Source organism: Pezoporus occidentalis, unplaced genomic scaffold (genome assembly GCF_034315485.1).
Source record: "Pezoporus occidentalis ecotype Australia unplaced genomic scaffold, CSIRO_AGI_Poc_V1 ctg16, whole genome shotgun sequence".
NCBI classification, from domain to species: domain Eukaryota; kingdom Metazoa; phylum Chordata; class Aves; order Psittaciformes; family Psittacidae; genus Pezoporus; species Pezoporus occidentalis.
This window is the reverse complement of record NW_026913425.1, coordinates 1,080,170-1,095,805: the sequence shown is the minus strand read 5'-3', so window position 1 is coordinate 1,095,805 and position 15,636 is coordinate 1,080,170. Positions and strand designations below refer to the sequence as shown.

The following is a 15,636-nucleotide window of genomic DNA, read 5'->3' as shown; positions in this document are numbered from 1 at the left end:
ACTGTGAGATCAGATGGGGAAATCACACACTTGCTGTCCCTAAAATTTGTGCTATTATGGTCCTCCTTCCTGCGCAGCATTTACAGATATTTTTGTTACTCACTTCACTTTATTCCACATTTGCTTTCTTGCACCATTAGTTCTTTTTATTTGGCATCATGTTGTCTGGATTCAGAATAATTTAATGATTAGCTTAGCTTTTTTTTAAAAAAAAAAACGAACACAATTGCTTTTGTCTTTTTTTTTTTTTTCACTTTTCAGGAGTGATTTTTTTTTTTTTTTAAATTGGCTTTTTAACACAGTTCTTGTAATTAGAATATAAATTACTTCAGAGTTCCCAGTGACTGTTTGTCAGCATCCACGCACTACTAGAATTAATAAGTAGACCTGTAGTGTGCAATTAGGTACCACTGGAATATCAGATAGCTATTACCATGTTCGTGCTGTAACAAAACAAATGCGTAAACCTTCAGAGGCACAGAATAATTGTTAAAATTACAACAGAAAGAACAGAATAAATCAAATGAGAATTTGGTAGTAGGCTGATGCACAGAAAAGTGGCCTTAGAAATGCACTGGTTTGCTTTGCTTTAAGTTTTTTAAGACATCTTAGTGTACTTAATACTCTGAGGCAGGATCACTCCTGTCTATGTATTGACATTATCAAGCTAGGTTTAAAAGAAGCTTGACGGTTCTGTTTAGCAACACCTAACTGATGAAATTTTATCTTTCAGGTGGAAATAAGGATAATATCAGAGCTGGATGCAAGAAGTGTGGCTACCGTAAGTCTGTAGTAAGCAATGTGGAGTTACAGCGTTTTCTTCAGTTTATGATGTTGGAATTGCCTTTTGAAGAGTGGGGGGAAATAAATGTTCTCCCTTGTTGCACAGATGTTTGTCAGTTTAAATTACCATATTTTAAAAAATTATTTATTTCCTATACATTCTCTAGCTACTTACACCTATTTCTGCATTTGAAAATTCTTGAGTTTTCTCAGGGAAAAAAAAAAACATGAAGTATGCTATTTTATTCACATATGCTACATTTGCAATGCAATTACTTGAGAAGCTTTGAATTGAATGCATAGTCTTCGATATCTGTTGAGATTAGCATTTGTGCTTCTTCTGAGTCTCACTGCAAACTTAAGCAAGTGTTTCAGTTCAACTTAGGTCTGTTTTAAAAGAAAAAATAGTTTAAAATCTGTATGATTTTCTGTGTGAAGAAAACACACTTTGTGTATTCTGTGTTTCAAGAAACATTTCTGTCACAAGTTCTGTAGTTAAATTTAGCTCATGCTTTGCATTATGCTCTGATCATACAAGCATCTCTGTGGCTGCTCTCCTGATGAATGGAGACAGGTCTTAGTGAAGACTTTAGTCTGTTAATCACTAGCTCTTACTTTTACAACAGTGGAGCAGTGGCTGGTGTTTGGCAGTAAATTGTGCTGAACTTTTAACAGCATGATTTAGTCTCTTTTAAATGAGTGTTATGTGAGATGAAGGGGGAAAAGCTTGCTTCATTATTCCACTGCTGACTTTGCCTCCAAAAAATTTTGTCAGTGAATTGCTTTGTATATCTGTTCTTCCAACATAGCTTGGATATCAATATAAATTTAGTGGTTCGTTTCTACATGCAGTAAATGTCAAGGTTTCTGGAAGATAATAAAACTTGCAGTCAAATCACACATTCTGTATTTATGTTCCTAAAAGGTCTGTCTTCAGATGTAGGTATTTTGATATGAAGATGAGTTTATTTCAATAATGTCTTGAATTCCAGTGTCTTTAGCTGAGTTTCTCCCAAATCATACCTTCACTTTGGTTTATATGTCTTTATTATTTCAGTAGGTTTACTTGCTCTGGTCACTATTATTGAGATTAACTTAGAAAACTAAAAATACTAGCCAAGCAGTACCTCAGTCAGTAGTAAGTAGTGGTTGTAAAAAATTGTCTTGTAAGCGAACAAGATTCTTCTATAACGCTGGAGGAGGCAGAAATATCAATGTAACACACTTGCCACGTTTTTTTTTAAATATTTTGCTTCATGCTTTTAGGTAATTTCTTCAGGACGGATCTGAGACTATTAAAAAAAAAGGAAAATAAAGGTTGGACAAAATCTTGAAATTAGGTATAAGGGAGAGGTCATAAAGCACTCTTAAAGGGATAACCTGTTGAAATCCATCGAGGTTTCTTCAAAGTAAGCCTTCTCCCTCCTTGTTCACAGATTGCTCCCTAGCATTTTTTCACTTCTTAAAACTGAATCATACTAAAATGTATGTTCTTTAGTTTCTGTTGGTTTTGGTAAATTGTTTTTTTCTTTCTGAATATTTGTTTTGTTCAGCTGGTCATCTGACATTTGAATGTCGAAACTTCCTCCGGGTAGATCCGCAAAGAGATATTGTTTTAGATGTCAGCAGCACTAGCAGTGAAGACAGTGAGGAAGAAGAACTACAGAGATTGCAAGCTATGCGTGAAAAAAAGAGTAAGATGTTGTTGTTTTTTTTTTGTTTGTTTTTGTTTTTTTTTTGTTTTTTTTTTATAAATACATTGGATAGTGGGAATGCCCATTTTATACTTTTTTTATAACTACCGGTAGTTCTTTTCAGTCTGTGCTTTAAAAGGTGGTCTTTTACTTCATGTGCTCAGGCTTCAGGGATTTGCTACACCGGCATCTTTTTTTAATTATCATTAATTCCTGTCATAGCAAATTAGTATTGTACACATTTGGAACGTCTCAAAAAGGGCTTATAAATGCAGAAGGTTGTAAGACTATTACTAAGAAGCTGCTTAGGAGAAAATGACATGGACATTTTGAGTTAATCTGTCATTTATGGCATGTAGTTTAAAAATCTTAAAGTTAATAGTAACTCTTAAAACTAATGACAAATATGACAGTTGAATTTATTTCCAGGTTCTAAGTTGTGTTTTGACTGAAGCAGCCAGTGAATTGAATTTAAACATTCATATTTGGAAAAGTACTGTTCTTTCTTTGTAAGGTCTGAGCCTCAGTTGTTTGTCAGAGAGAGAATAGGTGGGTTATTTAGCAGATAACTTGAGTTCATTTGAATTTGAACTCCTAAGAGGCTGTTCCCCTCCCTCCTTCTTAGGGGAGGTTGTTCCAACATATGAAGTTTTAAATACATGAATATTCTTCCCCTGTGCCCCTTGAAATGTCATGTTTTGTTCTATTGCTTTCACATTCCAGGCTCACATTCAGTTCCTACTATACAAATTATTTAGAAAGGAAAAGGGTTAGAGAGAACCTTTTAATTTGCTGGAACACTTCAAAAGAAATGGATAGTCTGCTTGTCAGGAGTACTGAGTTGGTACTGTAACAGCCCTTTCTGTTCCTTTCTGGAACAACTCTCTTTGGAAAAACTTGTTCTCATTATGTACTTTTGGATATAAGGTTTTTTTTTGGCCTTAAACTGATTGAAGAGGGGTGTCTGCAGGAAAAAGAGCTGTTTACTTGATCTTGTAATAACTCTGTTTATTATATGTTCTTTCTTGAATTGTGGCTGCTATGTGTACTGTAAGGAGATATGGATCTTTAATTTTCCATTATCTAGACAGGATTTTGCTATTTTCAGGTGGCCTCATCTTTGCTATTTTCAGGTGGCCTCATTTTTGCACTGTTTTAAAAAAACTACTGAGTGCTTGTTCACGCATTCTTGTTCATGGTTTTTAATTGCTCCAAAAGTAATTTGCTTTTTGTAACTCACATTGAATTCTTTAAAATTTCACTTGAGAGCATACTGGTACCAGTAATTTCTATTCATGGTAGCAAATGAATAACTGCACTACCATGCAGACTCTATGGAAAGTTATTTGTATGATAGAAATAAGATTGAATGCTCAAAAGTTGCTATCTGTTTTAAGGACAAATTATAAAGCCAGTATTTTCCTGTTAGCTGACACTGTCATGTGTATTTATAGAGTGGATTTGCATTTCAAAGAATTCAAAAATACTTTTTGAACTGCTATAGAAAAGTCTAAAGTAAAAAATTTCATCCAGTGTGATAAAAATATTGCTTGTAAGTGAAATGTGAAGATGCTCTACAGTACTATGAAGTGTCAGGGCAGGAAACAAACATGACCAGATAAGGGGTGACTCTTCTGTCAATTTTTTGTAGGCACTATTGACAGTTAACTCAAATGTATCTTAGTTAATGGCATAGCTATTTTTGCAGCGTGAGATGAGGATGTATGAAGTAATTCAGTTAAGGCTAAGGGATTGTTTGTTTGTTTGTTTGTTTGTTTGTACCTTCTAGTTAAATGATCTGTTTTCAGACTTGGGCAATACTTTTAAAATACAGAAGAATGGATATGAAAACCTAAAGCTGATGTAAACATATATAGTCACAGGTTTGCTGCATTTTACAGGCCTTCCTTCATTTTTAGTGGTTGGATCAAAGTCATTAGAATGTAAGTTGTATGGAAAGTTCTGCTACTCTGCAAAATATTTCTGAAATTACTATACTAGACCAGAATTTGGAGGAAAGGAAAAAAAAACTTTTAACAGGCATTTTGTGGTAATATTACATTGCTATTGAAGGCACGCTTTTAATGCTGATCTTAACTTAGACAAGTGTTTTGTAAACTGTAACTTTTTATCCATAGATTTAAATGAGGAGGAAGAAAAAAAGAAACAAAAACGAAAAAGCAAAGAAAAAACAAAATTAAAAAGACCAAGGAAAAGGTAACTCTATCACATACCTATTTTATTTTCAAAATAGAACTTCAGAAATATTTCTGATGTTTGGGTTGTTTCTCAGAGAGCACTGCTTCTATTGATGCAACTTTATTTGCAAGTACATCTTTGGTTTAAAAAACTTCCTGTTCTCTAGTGAGAACTTGTTTGTTCTTTGAGATATACTAAAGCCCTAGGCTTTCTGCTGTGGATTTAAGACCTTGGAAGTCTAGAAAGCTCTAGCAAGTTTGAGGTCTGCAGGTCTGAGAAACCAATGCTACTTCTGACTATTCAGTGCTAGGCAAGATGTGGTGGGAAAAGAACAATGAGTCAGGAGCAATATGGAGTTGGTCCAGAGCTTAGAGAAACCTCTCTGCAGTTCAGGGATCCTAAGATTCACTGTGTGCATGCATGCATGTGTAGACACACACACACTCTGAGTAACATGTAACTATCAGAAAGAACAGTTTTGTAGTTTTACTTAGCATGTGTTGACTTTCAATGTTACTGTTACTATAGAAGCCGAAGTTAAGTGTTACTGTAATTTCAAAGGAAAATGCCATAATACCCAAATCTGTTGTGAATTTGAGTTTTGGCCTGCTGACTGATTTTTTAATCTTTTTTTTCTTTTTAGATGAGACTATAGACTGGTTAGTCATTAGGACTGTTGATGAGACGAGATCCCATGAACAGCATTGAGAGCTAGGAAATATGTAACATATTTGAAGGCCACAGTATGGTGTTTTTCAGAAGTAATCAAACAGGATTTAGCACCGGTTGTATGGGCATTTATCTCCTTCCTTATTTACATAAAGTAGCTCTGACTTAAACTTACAGAGACAGTAGAAAAGAATCAGTCTGCTGGCTGTAGTCTTTACAGGCAAGTAATTAATAATCATATAAAGAATAGCATAAACGTGCCCTCTTGAGTATAATAATCATGACTTTTCATTTACTATCATCTTAATTCTTGGATATATGTAGTCACTCATCACTGCTGGTTAGAGATCAATATTAGCAGCTGCAAGAGCGTCCAAATTTGTGGTACATAGTTCTCTTAGATTTTGTATGAGAGAAATACAATAAAATTTGTCTAAAGGTGTTACTATAGCATTGTTATTGGTCATAAGATATTTTAAAAGCAGGAAGCGCTATCATATTGTCATACTTTCAGTTTTCAGTCAATCTGTACTCAGTCTTCTTGAATGTTTCAAAGCACAACTTGCCTATTCCTTTGTTACTTATCATAAGGTAAACATACTGCTTTTCTGGCACAATAGTCTAATTAGATAGTCTGATTATCTATCACAATAGTCTAATTAGAAAAGTCATCGTTCAGTTGAACATGCAGACCAAGATATCATAAGCTTTCCAGTGGATGTACATATTCTACACCGTGTTCAATTTGTGACATTATATAAATACTGAAATTACCCCCCCCCGCATTATGTTTGTGGCATTATTCTTCTTTATATATCAATCTGTGTATATTTTTTTCCTAGATCTTCCTCATCAAGTGCAGCTGAAGAGGATGGGCCAAAGTCAAAAAGACAAAAAACACACAAAAAAGAAAGGGAAAAGGAAAAAAAGAATAAATCTAAGAAAGGAAAACATCATAAAAAGGAAAAAAAGAAGAGGCGAAAGGAAAAAAGTTCACCTTCTGATAGTTCGGACAGTTCTAGTAGTGACTGAGGTGCTGGCCTATTTTTGTGTTCACTTCTATAGAGATGATTTTCATTTCAAATCAAAATTATTATGCTTTGCAATCCTGTTGTTTTAAAATGATATATATATATTTTTAAGAAATCTGTTTGCAAATATTAGTGCTTCAAACTATTAATAGACTTTAGGGAAAAAGCCTGTTCTTGTGTTTAAAGACATGCAAGTCTGTTTAGTTCTCCACTCCTAAGTTCAGTTGTGAGTACTTGCGTTTGGAATCCTTTACTGTAGGATATGATAAACTTCAGTTTGCAAGTCTTTGTGTAGAAAGATGTGGATTTAAATATGTGTACTAACAGAATGGGTAAATCAAACCTGGAAATTCAAACGAGGTTTTCTATTGTTATCATTTAAATAAAGGTATGTTTTTTAGAACATTTTCTGCTTACATACATTAATCAGTAAGTCCAAATATGAAATAGTATTTGGGTCCAGAGAAGGGAAGAACAGGCAGTGAGAAACTGGAAGACATTGCTTCTTCAGAATTATCTTGTAAAATTGATTTAGTCAGACTGTGAAACACAATTCCACATTCTTTTGGCAGGATCGCTGTAAGCAAGCTGTAAACAAGCAAAAACAAACAAAAACTATTACTCTATGATTCTATTAATTTTTCAAAGTCTTTTCTGCCTAGGTTTTGTTTTTTTACAATTATGGTCATTTCATCTTAAGCATAAAGTGCCACTTCCTAACACTAGTTGTCTGTCCAGCAAGATTGTTTACAAAGTTCTAAGAACTATGTTAATACAGCATGTGGTGATTAATACATGAATCAAAATGGGAAATTAGAAGACTGACAAGAATTGTGAAGACTCCGCTCATTCTAATAAAACTATCACTGAAAAGTTAAAAACCAAACAAATAAAGCTCTTGTGGAATGTCAGCAATACATCATGTTGAAGTCAGTAGCAAAATATACCATTTGCTATCAGGAGCAATGTTAAGCATGTCAACATTTAATAACTCGGTTCTGGGGTATCCAGTTCATGTCTTGTACTGTGGTAGGGTACTGGTGCAAGACAGACTGATTCTTTGGAGTTGAGCAGGTGGTGTATAATTCTACCTCAGAAATGCCTAAACCTCAAAGTGATTATGTTTACAGCTTCTTGAAAATGCTGTTTGTGCCTGTGGTTTCTTTTTCTTTTTTTGAGGAGGGAGGGTTAATACATTAGACATGGAATTGTTTCCACCTGAGCAGCTTGCATACAGCTGCAGTATAAGTCTCATGGGAGTGAAAATAAGAGGGAGAGCACCTAGGCCTTGGATATTATTGTCAAAAAAGCTCATGTTTTCTGTGATGGGTTAGAGCACTGAGTCAGTACAAAAATATTTCACGGTATTTTAATGGTTACTGTGTTTTTTCTGAAAGTTAGATACCTAAATCTGATTGTCAACATAAGAGAGACATAAAAGGTTGCCCTTATTACTGGGCAACTCTTGGTGTAGGTGCTGTGCTAGGAACATTAAGAATAAAAATACTCATAGAAGCCAAAGAGCAAAGAGAAATTACCTGTAACCTTCTTTGTAGGTCTCTCAGTAGATGTCAAGAGTCCTTGCATCTGCTCTTTTTCCTGCTGACTTTGTTCTAGTCTAATTTTTCATGTCATATATAATGATTTTTGAGATGGGCTTGGGTACATAACTGGAGACTGGACCCCTTAATTAGCTAATGCCTGTGCATAGTTTAAAGAACACTAATTTCAGAAATACTAATCTAACTAATCTAGTTTCCTTAGGGTTGCTGTGGCTGTTAGAGCTTATTTTTGACAGGCTTAACTCTCTAGACAGTCATTCTGTAGAGAGCACAGGAGAGTTGTGGGCTACCCAAGCCAGTACTGTTGCCAGAGGAAATATTTAATCAGACCACAGTTTAAGACACAACTCATTATACTCCACCCCTCCCTTCCCTCCCTAAAATGTTCCTTATTTAATGAGATTAGAAGGGTTACTGGAGTTAGGAGAATTCAGATGTAATATGTAATTCTGCCATGATCTTCCTGTGATCTCGTCTCCGATCATCCCATGATGCCAACTCTGGGGAATGGGAGTTTGTACCCTTCTTGATTTCTGAATCAGCTTCATCTGAAGACAAGGATGGCTGAAGCATTCGTTAACCCTTATTAGAGTTAGTATATCTCTGTGGATAAGTAATCTATCAAACTATATTTAATGACAGAGAATGGATAGAGGCTTAAAGTTCAGGAAGACAACTGATATATATTTTAGTAGTATTCTTTATACTTCTGTGTAGTTTCAAATAGCCATTTTAGATTTTTAGTTCTAATTGCTGACATCAAAAGATTATGTATCTAAATGCTGATAGTGTAACTACTGTCCATGTAGCTTTACAGCAGCTATTTATGGTTGTTACAATGGTATTTTGTACAAGAGCGTGAGACATGAATTCCACTATTCATGTCTTGGCACTTGTTACTAGCATACAGCAGGCTCCATCAGTGGGCATGAGGAAACAAAGTAGATACCTGCTGTTTCCTTCAGTTTTCTTTCCCAGAGAGCCGAAGAAAGATGTGCATATCTGCCACCCAGCTAATAACCAGGGAACAGGCTGTGCTATAAAATGCACCAAAGGCTGGAGTCACTGAATCAAAGCTCTATAAAACTATTTTACAAATAGCTGAAGGAAACATACATTCACAGCACAAAAATTACAACTTCACCATTCTCTGCAGCATGTGAGTCACCATGGAAAATCCTTTCTTCTCTTTGTTGATGTAAAGTATATATACTTTTTAAGTACCTAAAAAAATTGAAAGTTATTTTCAGCACATTCAAATAGATTTGTAAAACACATTTTAATGTAATTTAAATATGTATCAAATTGGTGGGAGAATTGAACAAACCGTAGTAAATAAAACAAGAATGGATAAAAAAAACTTGATAGAAACTCTTCTACAATAAAAATGCCAGAACACTGAAACTGTTCACAAGAAATTCTAGAATAACAATCATCAAGGCAATTATAGGGGACAAAGAAGAATATGAGGGAGGTGGTGATAGCAGAAAATAAGCAATTGCAGAAGAAGTACAAGAGTGAAGAATCCAGAGAATAGAGAAATGCAAGTGCATGGACAGAAAATGCTGAAACAGTCTAAACCAGTGATTAGCCAGTACAGGAAAATCCTGTCAAGAACATATTTTCATATAGAAAAAAAATATACTTGAGAAATAAGATCAGAGGGAAATGTTTATCTGTAAATGCAAATATTTTCCTAAAAATGTTGGAGTGTAAATAATACCAATAAAGGAGAAGAGTCTGTAATAAGAACAGGCTATTCATTTAAACTCTAGCATAGTATTCTAAATGTGGCTATTTACAGTTTTCTGTGTAAGCTAAATATTTGTCCCACTGGAAAGTGTACTGTGAAGAAGAATGATTTATCCTTATTTATCTGTATTTTATATAAATACTCCTGAGGCTTTAACTTAGTGTAATATTTTATAAAATATCCTGGCAGAATTTTGGACATCGAGAATTTAAAAAGAAGAATTAAGTTGAGCTGTAAGAAACATGCTGTATAATAACTGTATATGAATAATACCTTAGCGTTCTTTCATCCCAGTGAACTTTAAAGCTTTGTTGTTATAAGCTGCTTTTATGGATCCTCTATTCGTAACTGATGCACCATTAGTATACAGTGATATTCTGAATATAATAGTTCACAAATGACAATGTCTATCTATGTAAAACTCCAAAAAAAAAAAAAAAGACAAAACTGCAGCTTATTTTGGGACCGCTCCGCTACAGTAATTTCAAGCTGAAGACAGATGGTCCTAAGAAAATGCAAACAAGAACAGGTGATCAACTTTGACAACTATTTTTTATATGTACATCAATTTCAAAATACTTTATCACAGTTTACTTAGTATCGAACCCAGATCTGAGGGGAAGGGAGTTTCAATACTGTTTTAAATATAACAAATATGAGTTTAAGCCATGGTATGTGCTTGTAATGTTTATTTATCATTCCTACTGATCACTTATTTTTCTTTATTGTAAGTTATTTTGTTATCTTACAGGAAGTTCAGCAAAGTCCATAAAACCCCTCTGTTTCTTCAGCTGTTACATCCCTCCTGGTTATCTGTCACTCTTTTCACTCTTACCTCTCTTTTCTTCCATTTTCAAGGAAAGCATCTGTTCCAAAACACTTGACCTGTATTAGTCTGAAAAGTATGAGTTTTTTGTGATTTGTAGATTAATTCTAGTTAACAAAAAAATGCAAGCTCAAAATCAATTATTTGATCCAAATAAATTACTAAAAATTATAAAGAACATTAATCCTGAAATATTACAGAAAAACAAATGGAGTCAGCTCTGAACTTGTAATGCAGTAAAGCAAACTTTTCCATATAAAGATTAAAAATGTGGGTGTATGGGACTCTGAAGTATATGTAATTCACTATGCAGGTTTGAGTTTTCCACATTATGTTTAGAGGGGAATTGGTTAAACTCTTGACTTGGGCTTATAACAGAAGTCTGGGGATATTTACCAACTCAGAATTATTAAACAAGGTAACCATTACAGGAAGAATAATCTATTTTTGAAGGCAACAGGAAGCCTACAACAGTGGACACTAATGAGCTGTCTCAAACAGGCTTCAGATCACATGAACAGAAACTTTTTAAAACAAAATGTAAAAAACTCAGGTACTGATAGGTGTTTCACTGACCTCAGAAGCATCTGGGCATTCATCTTAAAAACTTTCTTAATATGATACTAAACTCAGGGATTTAATTTCAGTATTTAGTTAACCAATGCATGATGGTTTGCTGTAGAAAGGCTAACTTGCCAAACAGTTCCAGTAGGTTGGTTAAGCTTTGCTTTGAGGTTCTTCCTCAGTTCAGACCAGCTCTCTAGTGAGGTATCAGAATTAAAGAAGTTGCTGTGGTATTAAGCCCAACTTCAGAATAAAAGAAGTAGGGAAGACTAGGAGGATGAAGTTTTCTTTTCTGGGAGACTGGGTTGCTTTTGCCAGGGACTAGGAATGCAAGGTACTGGAAGAAGCATGAAAGAAAGTCTAACAAAAAAAGGCTTTTTGTGGATTTGTACCAATGAGAACTTCACTATTTCTTTCAAAGGAGAAAAAGCAGATTCTTAATTCTTTGAAAGACATTTTTTTTTTAGATAAATAACCTTGACTTACTTAAGGTAATCTTTTCTATTACATTTAAATTCTACAAATCTGCTTTGCCAAATCTTTCCAAATCTCTTAATTGTTCTGAATCTGAACTGATGTTCTCTCTAGAACATCTGCCAGACCTGTTCCATGTGCAATTGCTGTTTCTGCTGCTATTGTATCTTCTGCTGACTAAAAGAGATTAATGGTTTGAATCTGGAGAAAGACAGCTAAAAGAGTGTGGCTCTTAGGTTCAACAACTTTCTCTAGCAGTCTACCACAGCTCCAGAAGCTTTATTACTTTTCTTCAAAGTTGCAGCACAAAGAATATTAAAAAGCTGTTTTTCAATGCAGACAGTAGAAATTCTTTCTTTAAATTTTCCCAGATGTCTAAAAAAATAATTTTCCAGGTAAAGGCAACAAATACTGGAGTTAAGTAAACTAAAGGAAGAAAAAAGCAAAGAGGAGTATTTATTGTCCATTGTGAAATGAGTGTACATCTAGATTACTTTTTAATGGCTAAAAATTAATAAGCTGTTCCTAATACGAGTGAAAAAACCCCACACTTTATATTATTAAAGGATGTTTTTTGTTCTTTTCTAGGTGATGTAAACTGATCTTTTGTATTCCTAAACAAAGCCTTAATTTACGCAATTTTTTGCTCTTAAATTTGGTAACTGCATTGTATTAAGTCTCCTTTCATTAAACTGTTACTGATGGAACTCAAAACCAGAAGAAAATTGGTATTTACTCAGTCTTTGAGGAGGAAGGCATTTTCACCATGAAGATATTGCTTTATGAATGTTTACAGAAAATTAGGAAAACTTGACATTTTAATTAGTAAAATGCAAGTTGATAAGGGTGTAATCCTCCCTAAATATGAGGGGAGAAGACGTAAATAACAGCAAAGAAAGCATTTTAAAGATTATACAAATATACAAATAAATTGGTATTAGTTGTCCAGGAGTAGATTTGGGCTGGAAACTGGCAGAAATTTTCTATACATAAAAATGTAGTCCCAGAAGAGCAAGAAATACAGTTTCTGAAAGTTACCATGTAAGTCAATATCCAGGTTTTGCATGCTAACTTTTATATATTAGGTAGGTTAACATGCAGCCTGCATTATGTATTTACTATATTTCTGTATGATTGTATTTTGCTCTGAAAATGCAAACTTTACACTGTGTGCAGATAAGTGATTTTTAGACAGGTATTTTTATGACATGAAATGCCTGTGAAAAAAAGAATGGTTTTACAAGTGAATGGTGGTTAAAAAGAATTTAGTTTTGTTTTGAAAAGCCAAGGTACACAAAGTTTTAGTAAAGAACAGGAGTTGGTGGAACTTGACATTTTACATGGGTTCAGCAAAAAAGTTGTAGTGCCTTTAACCTCTATCATTTAATCTAGAATGTTCAAACCCCTTTAAGTGTTTGAGCATGCAAGTATTGTTGTTGGGTTGAATAGCAAGTACTGTTTTCCTCAGTATTTTCTCTAAATTGTTTGTTTCCATGCATTCTGATATTTATCAATGTAAATTTGTCTTTTGGAAAATAAAGAAAATCCTCAAAAAAAAAAATGGTTCTAAATAATCTGTAAATAATTTGTGAATCATTTTATTGTGGAAACTTTTGAACTTTGATCCCACATTGCTCTATTCCATTAAACTATCATTAACATTTATTCTTTTTGGACCTACCTAACGTGCTGGGTCTTTAGAAAGTTTCTTTTCCCATTGAGTTTTAGTGAAACATAATCTGCATGTGTAAAACAATTTATCCCTTAACACCTCTTCAATTCAGATACTTACCAGGTCTTGATTCATGTCCACTATCTATTAAACGATAACAGGAGGACATTCCATTCATCCTTGATCACCAATATGCTGTAAGTGGCCATAAAACCTGGGGATTACAGCATGTGTCCATTAGGATTAATAAGGGGTACAATATATAGCAGGGGTTTGAGAGAAGCCGTAAAATTGATTACAAATGTGGAAAGTCTTCAAAATGAGCAAAGATTGAAATTTTATTAGTCTTTAGTTCAGGAAGAAGAGGCACAACTAATGTTTCCAGAATAACAAGAGGTACAAGGATACACATATTACCGTACACTTTTAAAACAGTGCAACCAAAAAGGACTTTAAAGACAATATAGGTAAACCCGTTTCTTTCACAGAATATGCTACATTTGTGCAACTCATTGTGATGTCAAAAGCTTTGCAAAATTAATTAACATGTATACATTTGTGTCACTAATGTATATTCCATTGCAATAGATGCAGTAAAAATAGAGAGATACGAGTTGTCATGTAACTTGGCATGTTAACTTCCATGTGATGATATGTGGTGGGTATTACCCTACTTAATCTGCCCATCATCCTTTGAAAGTAGTTGTTGGAAAAAAGCATTGTACTGACTTCCTACAGGAATTTCTGTGTCTGTACCAATCTAACAAGATTTTAAAAGAGATATTGTGTGATATCTTCTTCTGCCTTTTTTCTCTTGTAGCATCTCTGCATATTCAGTTGTGTGTTCATACACTGTTTTTTTGGCATTGATGTCTTCAGAATTAAAAAAAAGTGGTATCAGCCTGTTTTTTTTTTAACTTATGCTAAACCAAAAATAATTTATTAATTGTAATTACAGATTGTTTTCCCAGGCAATATTTTTAATAGCCATTAGACATCAGGAGTAATTTTTCCAAAGTTTTAACATTTGCAAAACCTAGTGGATCTGTGGGGATGGAGCCATAGAACAAGCGTGTTGGTTTGTAGACTTTTGATGAAAGCCTGTCAGTCCTGCCATCTTCTGGACATTCTTTAACTAATTACAGGGAACTTTGATCTGATTAATGTGGACATAGTTCATGAGGGATGTGAGGAAAATGTCAAAGAAATAACTTTGAAAAAACGTCATGCTGTGGACTTTGATTCCATTCTTCTTAAAAATGCATTCATGCTCACAAGCACAGTTTTTTGAGTTTAAGGGATCTCCCCATGTTAAATGCCATGAATAGTTTGTGACCTGAAATCTTAAAAGATACTGGAGTTACCTTTTTTTCTGTGCTATTTAAAAAAGTTAGTCATGCACTCCTCAGATGGAATTAATTTTGCTTATGGAAAGACACAATTACCATGAGGACATTTATTTTCCCTTGTTGCATTTAAAGTAGTTATTTGGGGACCCAAGCATAAAAAAAAATATATTTTCTGTCTGGGATACTGAAAGGTGAAAGGTGAACAGATTAGTCCAACCTGGAAAAAAAACAAAACACTTTGGTTTCTCTGACTGAAAAGGAGAATATCCTTCCAGAGAAATGCTGGCAGCTCACCTACATGAATGTCTATAACAGGAGCAGTGTGGCTGTTAGGAAAAAAGTTTCTGCCTTCCCTAACTGGGAATTAAATCTGAAGTTTTGGTCCTTGCTATAGACAACACACTAATATTTCTGATGATGAGACAATATACTAATATTTCCGATGATGTGGGTGTTCCTTTCCTTTCTCAACAAACAGCATTTCAGGAGAAAAACTTGGTAGAAAAATCAGTCAGATCAAACTTTGTTATCTGATAACAGAACTGATAACCTGAACAAACTGCTTTGGGGAGCATACTAATAACCTACCAAAAAAACTCCCATGGAGAATTTAACGGTGCATGTGTTACCTGTGCAAGAAAACAATACCTGCCTATCCATCACTAATCCCTTACACAGGAAGAAAGAATTTGGTTCTGGATTATGCTGGGTCATGATGGATTGGCAGAAGGGCTCATAGTCACCTTCTTCATGTATTACTAACAAGGTTATGCTGACCTGCTCTATACCGTAGTTACAGATGGCTATGGGCTTCAGTCTAGTATGAAGTAAGTTCTGGTGTCTTGCCTACCATCCTAAAGTATCAATAATGTAGTATGACCTATTAATATCTACTGCTGCTAGTAGCTGTCATTTTAGCATTTACATATTCATCATAATTTTTTATCTGTCTTTGTAAATATACTTCTTAAAATGAAAAAAATTCCCAAAACTTTGTGTAGCACTCAAAATTAGAAAAAAAAAGGCATATTCTGGCAATGTAACTAGAAACAAGACAACA

General features: G+C 34.2%; 1 protein-coding gene across 1 annotated transcript; it reads left to right on the top strand.

The window, feature by feature from the left end:
• The first annotated feature begins 629 nt into the window (after positions 1-629).
• SREK1IP1 (SREK1 interacting protein 1) lies at positions 630-6,781 on the top strand. The gene is made up of 4 exons (XM_062612317.1): positions 630-781; positions 2,337-2,477; positions 4,616-4,694; positions 6,188-6,781. The coding sequence occupies exons 1-4, from the start codon at positions 715-717 to the stop codon at positions 6,375-6,377; spliced, it is 477 nt and encodes a 158-aa protein (XP_062468301.1). The 5' UTR covers positions 630-714; the 3' UTR covers positions 6,378-6,781.
• The last annotated feature ends 8,855 nt before the right edge of the window (positions 6,782-15,636 follow it).